The following is a 10,979-nucleotide window of genomic DNA, read 5'->3' as shown; positions in this document are numbered from 1 at the left end:
AAGCATGGGAGCTGTGTAAGAACAGGCACAGCAGGGGATGGCTTGTACCTTTAGGCAGAAGACTTCTTAACAAGCAGAAGGTCTCTTGGTTTGGTGGTTTTGGAGGGAGGGGTGCTTGGGTTTTTGGTTGGTTGTTCTTGTGGGGTTTTTTTATTGACATTACTTTTTCCTGAATAATACATTTCTCTCACACTTCTGTTTTCAGAAATCCAGTAGGTAAGGCTTTCTTTTGCACACATGCAGGTCATATGGCATTAATTTTGTATAGTTTCTACCTTACAATAATTTTCAATTATTAAATTTATTACTGCTCTGCCTTTATTCCTGCTTGTGGTCCTCCCTCACAGAATAGTTGAGTACAGATTAAAAATGTTGTAAAAGCCATACTTGCAACGTTGAGACTAAAAGTGATGCTAGATGATGTAAATGAGGATTCTGGAAGCCAAACTGTCCAGTTTTGGAGCTGCAAGAAATACAAATGCTGTTGTGCACTGTCAAGGCCTCCTAGAGGCCTTGATCAAGGCAGTCAACAAGCTGTGACTAAGATTAAATGCCAGTGGGTCCCCACCAGTTTTGTCTCTATTTAGAAAAGCACAAGACAAAATTCATAGATCCAGGACAGAGTTCAGGAAGTCTGTTTCTATCCAGGAAACAGTACAGAACAAGAAATTCCTTAAACACAATACAACAAATAAAGAAGAAAGCCTTCTAATGAGGTTACCTATATTCATATTGCAGAATAGTGATCAAACTTCCATGGTCAGTGTATTGGAACCTCTGGCTTACTAAATATTATTCAGCACCAAAATAATTTTAATCTTCCTTAGAGGCTAGAGCTGGAAAAGGGCTGGTCTGTGTAGTGCTCAGTTCTTAAGAAGCCATTTCTTCATAAACTGACTTAATCCCTGATGGGCCTGCTGTCACCCAAGTAAAAAAACAGAACCTGAAATCAGTTTATACCACTTGGATATGCTCTATTCCAGGATGTTTAACCCCGTAAGGAAGATGTAAAACTTCAGTAAGCAAGACTGGAAACCACCCATCTCATCTCTGGGTGCAAAGATGGTGGGACTAATTTTTCCCCACAGCAGCAGTCTAAATTCCCCTATTTCCTCCGACATTTTTGCATTTAAATATTATACCAGGGAAACTTTAGGCAGACACTAAGCCAGAAATAGTTCAAGCTTTCACTTTCTCCTTTTACTTCTACTCACCTGTAAATAAAAACAGTCAGTTTTGCATATAAAAACAGTACAAAACTAGGTTCCCCCCCCCCAACCGAATAACCTAATCTCATGGTAAAACATGGTAAATCTAGAACTAGAGAGAATGCTTTCAATTTTTTATAACAAGTTTTCTATTCAGGAAAAAAAGGCACTCTGAATAATAAGCCCTGTAAAAATTCTTGAGTGGGTTAGTAACTGGCAAATCTCTCACAGTATTTTGAATATGCTACCATAGAAGTAGTATCTATTACACATTTAGTATTGCCATGTATTTTGAGAGAATTCCTTGTCACAAAGCAGTGCTGCACAATAAGATATTGGCATGTGCTCATCTAATCACTGTGTTCTCTAACACTTATGAGCCAGCACACTGCATTTCAACTCCTTTGCTATAACTAGCAGTGAAGGCCATTCCTGCAGAGGCTCTGTCCTGTCCTGTCCATTCATTAAATACATCTGTGCATTTGATCTTCACATTTCCTCTGTGGAGGGAAAAACAATCATACTGGACAACTGCCTGTAAGTTCAAAGAAGCAAACTGACACAAGCGTTTTTAAACATTTTATTGTCACGATTGTTAACAAAACACCTTCAAAACATCTGTACATTTCAAACTATTTTGAACTGCAATGCCCATTATATAAATGTACGTGTATAGATGCCCTGATGTCTCTGTACAAAGATGTACAATATGTACAGTAACATTAAATGCAAGCTGTGCAAGGCAAAGTCTAGGCTACAGCTTCATGCCACTGGTTAAAACAAGGCAGAGAACCACAGCTTCAATCAGTTCCTTGTGTGTAAATAAATAAATGCAGGTATGTATGAATATTTGAAAGGAGCAATTAGATTTGCAAGCTCAGTTCAGCTAGAACACATGCAGCTGACTGGAAAAAAATACAGCAGTACTCTTGTGAACTCTTTCCACTGCATCGCTTTGTTCATTCGAAACATCTCTTCAGGACTCAGCTGCTACTGTGTGCTTGAGCTGAGGTGGTGGCAGAAGCTCGAAACTTTGGAAGATACAAACCAAATTTATTTTCTATACCAGCAAATGTAGCTGTAGCAAGTCTGTATCCTCCTATATGTGCAGGGTTAACAGGAGGAAGATCTGAAATTCGTGTTTTGGGGGTAGATTCTGATCCAGCAGGTTTGCTGTTTGGACAAAAAAAAAAAAAAAGGTCATTTTGTTAGTCTAGATTTCATTAGAAAGGACTTTAAATGGACTTATTCAGGCTTAAAAACCTAAGTCTTTTGTCTGAATATGGAAGACTGTTAAAGCTGACCCTAATTAATTGACTCCTGTGGTCAAGTGGATGAGGTCAGATCACTGTTTAATTTTAAACCCAAAATGGAAGTTACATTTTTACTGATACTTTTGTAAATTCTTTTAGCTTCCAGCGTCATGAGGAAAATGGACAAAACTATCTTGCTACAATGGAAATACAAATTAACACACTAAAATAAATACGAAATGGTTCTTTATCTCATCTGATTAGAAGTGGCATGCAAGTTTCCCTCAATTATAAGGGCAGGGGGGATTTTTTTACATGCTGCAATTTTAAGTACAGGTGCTCAAAGTCAGCAAGTTTTAATGGGTTTCATGCATGAAAAACTTTGGGTTTTCTTCTTTAAATCGGGCAGTTATTTTGTGCAAGCTAAATAGCAAATACTTGACTTACTGGCCTCCAAAATCAACATATAACCATCTCTGCAGAAGTTCATAAGTGACCAAAGTAACACCAAACTGGGGTGAAGATCTGAACACACGAGCTGTTAAACATTACAAATCATAGTGTTAAACAAATAGAGCAATTCCTCAGGAGAGAAGCTAAACATTTTTTAACAAGGTGTTACATTTTTCACAATCAGACCTTGTAAATACTGCTCTGATTTGGGTCCTTAAAAAAGCAAGTGCTAATTTTGCAGGTTTGGGGTCAGCCTTCAATTTTTTTCTCACCTCCAGCTCCCTTCCACAAAGCTGAAGGGCCTTCTTCCCTTAGAATCTTTCTGAAGCAGTCGACAACTCCACTGTATGTTGTCTGACCAGCGCGAGCTGCCACTTGCAGTCTTGTCTTGATGACATCAGCAGGGGTTACCAAGGAAGCAGCAGGCACACCTTTTAGAAGAAAACCACATTTAATTTGCACAGAGGATCTTGTAAAAGATGAAACACTTACAACTGAAAAATACAAGTGCAAACTTTCATAGTTTTTACAAGGGCTAGACATTACAAAAAAAAAAAATGCAGGTTCTTAACTCGATGCTCATATAAACTGTTGTGCCTGAGATAATCCTTCTGACTTTCTTCTAAATTTAAAGGCTGAAACTGGGAGTTAAAGAAATAAACTATCAAAACCCATTCTCAGCATCTTCTAGTGGTCTGGCCGTAGCAGTAGTTTGAAACAAGATAATAAAATCGGCAATATATGTAATATATTGTGCAAATTTACTGTATTTATACTCTACAACATATTTTGCAAATTACATAGATGATTGATTTGGAAATTGAATCCTATGCATCCGTTTGTTAAAAGTGTTGATGAGAAAAACTACTGCTTAAAATCCCATCTCTACAGAAATATGTCTAAACTGCTGTTTGGACTGTTCTGTAGGAGAATAGATGCTGCTTACTTCAGTAGGCAAGCCATAAAAAGACTGAGGACAATGAAGGTGTTTTACAAGTCTGCTTAGTACCAACAGCGTGATATTAGCCAACAGTGATGGAAGAACAAATCTCCACTTCCAAGGCACCACTCTGGGCTTTCTAGTCAAAGGAAAGGAGAAAGTTTTCAGAAATGTACTCCACAGTATGTAACTGTGTTATCTGAGATATTTCTGAATACTTCTGAATACTATAAAAACTTCATCCCCCTACAAAGAGGAACCATCTCCTGACATAAAATCATGAAATTAATTTTGACTTCTGTTAAACTTTTACAATTGTTTAATATTGAATTAAAAATATGAACAAGTCAGTGATTGCATAGGTGATGATAAACTCTGAAGTGTCACTGACCAATTCAGGTTCTAAGGGAAAACAACACAAGCACTGCAGTTAAGCCTGTGAGCATACACAGACTGCAATCATATGCAGATTTTCCTTAGAGGCAGATCCCTTCAGACTGTATTCTTGCCTGCTGCGCACGTGTAACCGGGATTGAGTGAGCAATTGAGAATGTGAAATTTGCAATTCAGAGAGGCAGATTCCTGTACATGCTGTAAAACTAGGCCTGTGAGATTTACATTTTTAATACGGTTCATCCCTTAGTATGAGCAACACAGAAACATTAATGAAACAAAGAGAAACTGTGAAGTTTGCAGCCTAGAAAGTCTTACAGGGCACACAAAAATACATTATATATGAGTATTGTATGTGTATAATAAGCTAAATAATTTTCCATTTCTGGCAGCTCTGCAGCACTAAAGAATGAACAGGGCTACAAATCTGTTAGATGTTTCCTAAGTGGTCTCCCTTTCCTCTGGCACGAGGAACACGCCAACTGGCCCCGAGAAGGTGCAGCCAAGCTATGTGTCAAGTCCGATATGAGAAACTGCTGTTCACACACAGGCGCTCACAATTGCCATATACATCTGCACAGTGATTCCTTACAACTGTAACACGTAGCAAAGGGTCTTGCTCAGCCCAGTGGTGTTTCTGAACTGCAGATTCTGACACTGAATCATTCACGGTTGCGAGGCTGCGTGCAGACACCTGGTTTTCATCTGCTGAGCTCATCCTTGGCAGTGCAGAATTTGGCCAGCTCTATCTGCATGTTTAAATATCCACCACTACAGTTCCTACATCTAGTACTTTTAAACCCTTTGTCTTTAGTAAAAACAAATTTTTATCACAGCTGAATATTGTCTTTACACTAAACTTGTTTGAGATGCTGTAAAATATTTTAAATTTCAGAGTATGGTACTTCAACTTCTTTACAAACTAATGCCCGATTTTCAACAATTACATTTGGACAAACTTTCTTTTCAGTTTTTCCAGAATCCAAACCTGGATAAGTCATTTTCTTCTTAGCTCTTATGATCTCTCATTTTATGTTCATCAAAGATTCAAATTAGCCTTCAACTCTGAGAGCTCAGTAACAAGTAAAACCCCATTGAGACAGACAGATCAAATTTGACTACAAGTTGCTGAGCTGCATTACGCTGTTTATCCACATTATGCAAATGTAATTAGCTCTCATCAAAATTACATCGCCTCCCACTAAGGATAAAAGTGATCAAATTTAGATTAAATCAGATACAATGGTACAGTACCCTTCCTTTATATGGGGCTACCGAATGAATATTAAATATTACTCACTAAAAGAAAAAAAAAATACTTTTAGGAAACATTCTGCAAAATTACCTGCAATGGCTCCAGCTGCAAGGAGATTAAGCCCTCCCACATGGCCACTTTCATCAGCAAACATCAGTTTACTATGAGCATAAACCGGAAAGTAGATTGCAGAAAAGGGAATGTCTCTGAGGAAACATGCTTTGGCACCCTGACACAGAGCAAAGAGACATAATGCAAATAAATTCTGTAAATAAGGCCAAAATTGATATCCAGCAAGCAGCTTGAGCCCTGAAAGTACAAACTCATTTGATCTACCACATAAATAACACAGAAAATAAACTGTCTCAGGAAACGTGTGATACAGGGAACTTGAAAATAAGAATAAAGCGTATCTAAACTTAGTGTCTGGAATGAGGAAGATTCAAGGTTCACGTATCATTTTAGCAAGTTATACATGACATCAATCCTGACATCAGTACTTAGGATAAATACTTTTTACACACTGTGTGTCCAAAGGCAATGAAAGAAGTGACAAAGATCAGTCTTTATGTCTTTCTGAAAACCAGGGAAACAGGAAGACAAGTCCCTGCCAGCCTTTTTTCCACCAAACACAAAGGCACTACTAAAATACCAGTGAGCACTGTAAGACCTCACACTGATCATCATCTGTTTGACCAGGGAAGCTGCACTGGAAGATAAGCAAAAAGGAAAAAATGCTGCAAATTGGGTGCAGTTTAATAAGGAAACACAACAGTCACGAGTCTCATCTACCAAATTCAAAACAAAAGCTTCAGCTCTAAAAGTAAATGTGCACATTTTTATAGTATTATTGCAGGTCTATGGGCAAATCACATAAAGCAATGTTTCGTAAGTGCACAGCTAATGTAACTGCTGAATTTACGTATTACCCCTTGCACTGGCAGAAGATACAGGAAGAAACACTCTTCCTTGTTTAAGGAAACTAATAGCTTCTGCTCCATTACACCTGATCTGTAATGATGGCAGTAAGTATACCTGCAGGGAAGGAATCTGTTGACTGGCATTCTGCTGAAGTACCATACAGAACAGGCTTTTTTCAGTGGAATTTATTGACAAATCCCACCACTTAACTTCTTAAAAATCTGAATCCTACTAAACTTCACTGCTGTTTCACTGCCATCAATTTATTAAGACAAAGAGAATATCCTGCTGCAAAGATAACAATAGAGATACAGAGATTCAAAATAAATGTAAGAAAAACACACAGGGAAAGCTAAAGAAACTTTTCACAAAACCCCACCAAATGAAATGAGCAGTGCCAGAAGCCAGCAGGTCTGCAATACAGGACTCCCTGTAGCTTGGCATAAAAGCTCAAAGGATAGAATGGGGGAGTATTTTTTTGTATCCCACTGCCATTAATATAGAAGTGAGTTTTCTTCAGTTTTACACTGTGGGGCTGCCCTGCAGGAAGAGACTGGTTTTAAATTCGAAAGATGTCTTTGTTTTTAACAGTTTTTGTTTCAACAATATAGAAGTTTAGCATAAAATGATGAAGGCGCTCAAAGCAGAAGTACGTACCTTATAAAGACCAAGAAAGCCTAAATCTTTTATAACAGAGAGGGCACTGACTCTGGGTCCTGTAGTAATTTCTCCTGCTACCTGCAACCGAATCTTTACAATCTCCAGAGGATTAGTGAAGATGACCTGGGAACCTCCTGCCTGCAAACCCAAGGAAAAAGAAAGTAAATTGCATTACCAGAGCATGTGGTGACATACTGACTTTTGCAAGGTGCTGAGTGCCTTCACTTCTCACTGCATTGGCAGATATTCTCATGTAAAAATATATGAGAGACATTTAATAAAGCACCTGTCTGGAAGTCAAAAGCCTCAGACCAGAAATCATGGGTTTGTAAAAACAGATTTTTACATTTATATTTTTATAGCCCCCTGAGGTGAATTAATTTGGTTTGTCTCTGCTTTTCTCCTCGACATCACTCTCTAGAAGTCATTGCTGTGTTTAAAAGTCTATCAGATATTACAGGAAATACTAAACTTAAATAATCATTAGACTTCTGCTACTAGAGCATCAAGTACACATAAGGAAGACCTTATGTTTATTCAATAATAATCTATCACCAATGTGTAGACATGCTATTTGCATTTAGAAGTGATGCTGTTTAAATGGTAAATTTGCATTTAACAGTGTAATTTTAAATTATCAGAAAAGGTGTTTGGAGTTTTGTTTAGCAGCCTGTAATAGTCCTAAGTGGAAGCAAAATATAAAATTTAAATAGGAAGACTAAGATTTCAAAATATGATACTAGATAGAAACAGGAGTCGTATCTCTGAGCTGAGCAAGACAGATTTTACTTGCAGGAAATACTCTGTTGGCAGTGCTGAAGGACTGTCTTGCAAACTTCCTAGCAGTAGTGTTGTAAAGCTGCTTCTGATTCTGTACTTTAGCCAAAGGCTTTCAAAGAACTGTGTCCCAGGTTTGAGAGAGATTCAATGTGACAGTTCGGTTTCAGACTTTTTAAACCTGTTTAAAATGACATGTTTAGATTTCTCCCTGGTTTGCGGTAGGTACTACCATTCACTTCTGAAGAAGTTTGTGGTTCATCACAATCCAGCTATATTTTACTAAGCTTGTTATCCTCCCCTCTTCCTAAGGCACCTTTTTTCATTTAAAAATTAAACCCACTTCCTTAAAAATTATGGCATTTAACCACTTGAATACAGCCAACTATAAAAAGCATTTCTTACACAATATAAAAGCTCCTCTTAATTTTGATTGATTCTTCCAACCCATCGAATTTTAGTGAAGCAAAGAGATGCAGAACATCTGCAGTTAAAACTTTTTTATCACTTCTAAATTGCTCAAGCAATAAACTCTTTTTGTGATGCTGGGGGGTTGGGAGGGGGATGTGCATACAGGGGTGCGGTGCAGTAAAACCAATAGTCTGATACAGCATCTCCTGGACAGCCTGCATGGTGTTCTCTGCTAACTGACTGACAAATGAACACTCATCCTTTCTGCATACAGCAAAACCTTCCTCTCTCCAGCAGCAGGCAGAATAAATCTGAGATTAGCCCTGATGCACCACTGAGAAGCTGGCAATCTAAATTATTCTAGCCTAGAGACAGAAGAGCATTGCAACCCTCAGCTCCTACTGAGAATGACCCAGCACTTGGGCAGCATCTATGGGCTGGGGGCAAGAAGCATCCACACCTTCACTGACCAAGCATCCCGTACTTCACTGAGCCTTTACTGAGCACTGAAAGCCTTTTACTGCAAGTCCCGTTTATTACTTCACTCAGTACTGACATTTAAAATCACCACTGCAACAGCTTTACTGAAGCACCTTGACCCAAACAGTGGGAGATCAACCCCTGCTTTTGATTAATTATCTCCACTGTAGTAATTATTGTCTTTAACACTTCCCACTCAAATAATCAGTCTATACAGTTAATTTTATTCCCTCACTTCTTCACCTCTCCCAAAGCAAACCAAAGCCTACGCTTTTGTGGACATTTGTTGCAACCATCAGGAAGATCACAAGAACTCTCAGACCAGCCAAAGGGATTCCCGTCTTCTCTGTTCCTTGGACTTACTGCATTGTGTTTACTCAGTCTTCTGACACCACTCATATGTCCAAAGGAATTCTTTAGACTCTCTTTACTTCTCATCTCACCTTTTTCAGTTCGTACACACCTATGCATGCAAGTTGAAATGGCTGTCTTGCTAGGCAAAGTTCCAATCTAAATAAAATTAATAAAATTTTCACCTGGCAAATTCTGTTAACCTTTTTTTTTGTTTGTTTGTATTCCATTAAGCACAAAACCAATTTCAAATGTCTAGCATTTCCCTGTATCATTTAAAAAAATAATTTTAGTAGATAAAATGTTAAGCAGTGTGTTCTGGCTACATAATACAATGGACCACACAAAAAAATTCAAGTAACTTTAGACTGCAACTCTAAGCTAGAAATTCACTCCTTCTAGACAATTACCAGCTACCTGCCTATTAAATATGTATTATTTGCTTAAATGTGTATGTGAAATTCCATTTTTTATTTTTAATGTTAAAAATTAGCACACCCTGCAGAGCAGCCAAAATAACTTTTCCTATTTGCCTAACACCCACCACAGAAATACAAATAGGCCAATTTGTAAACATTTCTATTTTCTACCCTGAATTCAATCTTCCTGCAATTAACATTTTCCTCTCCTAGGTGCACAGCTGCCTACCTTTCTGTTAGCATCAGCCATAGCCCTCTTCTGATACAGAAAGCAAAAGACTCTGAACACAACACATTTTAATAATTTAGTATCAACACTAATTAGAAATACAGTGTTACAAATTCTATATAGTTAATATGAAATTATGTATTCCAACAGTATTAGAGGATAATTTGGTGGTCAGGTTATTGAGCAAAATAAAATATGAGGAAAACCCTATGCTTATATTACCAGCAGAAAACCCATTGAAAAGCTCTTTAATTACATCAACACGATGAACATTGAATATTTACAGTGCTGAGAGACTTCTCAACAGGCAGCTTCCTCAAAAAGAGCTGTAACTACCTGGATACGCAGTTAAATACTCCCTACTAGCAGTATGTCCTATCCAAGTCTTGACTTACACTGTTTACTTGGAGCTTGGCAAACTTTCCTGCTCAGCAGTGGTTTGATTCACACAAAGAGGAGCTGCATTCAGTGGAGTGGCACAAATGACTTAGGTCCCTCAACGGATCACAAGTACAGAGAGGACAAGCACTGACTTTAATACAGAACATGTAACACAAGAAAACTCACTTTTTCACTGTGTATTTTATCAAGAATGAATGCAAGGGTGGTTTTTTAGTTTGTCTGTGTTTTCTATTTAAGTAAAAGGTGGCTGGCTATCTATCTGACAAAGAACGTGTGAGGCAGAGGCGAGTGCTGCCTTGGGGAGCAGAAGAACACTCTGCAGAAAAGGATGCAGAGGAGAATGACACAAAGGATCTCCAAATAAAAATGAACTGGAAGCATGTAGGTTTGCAGCACTAATCTCCACGCTCCTGTGCAAATCATCAGCAATCAGCATCACTCTTTTTCAAAGTCTCTTACTTCAGCTGTCAGCTATGCGTGCTAAATCCATGTGCACGTGTATATGCACACAGAGGTATACATTGCAGTCCCTGAACTGCTTTTGGAGACGGTGCAGTAAATCTAGATTTCTCTCTCATAAATCCTCGCTTCACACATAAATTGCAACAGACACTTTAAAAAAGGTTGACAAATTTGTTTCTGAATGGAGGTTATTCATACACATCAAAAATACCAGTAATAAAAGCTTCTACTTAACCTTAATGTCATGTAAAATAACTCTACAAGGAGCAAGTAAAGGAACTAAATCTGACAGCAAAGGTTATGAGAGAAAAGATGTAGTTTGAGATCCCACAGCAAACGCCCCATGACATGCCAAAGGCTGAAGG

The 10,979-nt window shown here is 38.1% G+C and overlaps 1 protein-coding gene across 2 annotated transcripts in view; it reads right to left on the bottom strand.

Annotated features, from left to right (window-relative positions):
• Positions 1 to 1,758: 1,758 nt before the first annotated feature.
• Positions 1,759 to 10,979, bottom strand: part of SLC25A12 (solute carrier family 25 member 12) — a 46,552-nt gene continuing 37,331 nt past the window's right edge. Inside the window, exons 14-18 of one of the 2 annotated variants that reach the window (XM_066189943.1) lie at positions 7,081 to 7,221; positions 5,593 to 5,731; positions 3,187 to 3,345; positions 2,909 to 2,999; positions 1,759 to 2,381 (exon numbers count right to left, since the gene is read on the bottom strand). In XM_066189943.1, coding sequence (XP_066046040.1) covers positions 2,192 to 2,381; positions 2,909 to 2,999; positions 3,187 to 3,345; positions 5,593 to 5,731; positions 7,081 to 7,221 — 720 coding nt within the window. In that variant the 3' untranslated portion in view covers positions 1,759 to 2,191. The remainder of the gene's footprint in view (positions 2,382 to 2,908; positions 3,000 to 3,186; positions 3,346 to 5,592; positions 5,732 to 7,080; positions 7,222 to 10,979) is intronic. The other variant, XM_066189944.1, reaches the window with a different exon arrangement.

The sequence above is a fragment of the Chamaea fasciata genome, unplaced genomic scaffold (assembly GCF_029207755.1).
Source record: "Chamaea fasciata isolate MVZ Bird 193981 ecotype frontalis unplaced genomic scaffold, bChaFas1.0.hap1 SCAF_8, whole genome shotgun sequence".
NCBI classification, from domain to species: domain Eukaryota; kingdom Metazoa; phylum Chordata; class Aves; order Passeriformes; family Sylviidae; genus Chamaea; species Chamaea fasciata.
The sequence above is the reverse complement of the archived record's forward strand: the minus strand, read 5'-3'. Positions and strand labels throughout refer to the sequence as shown.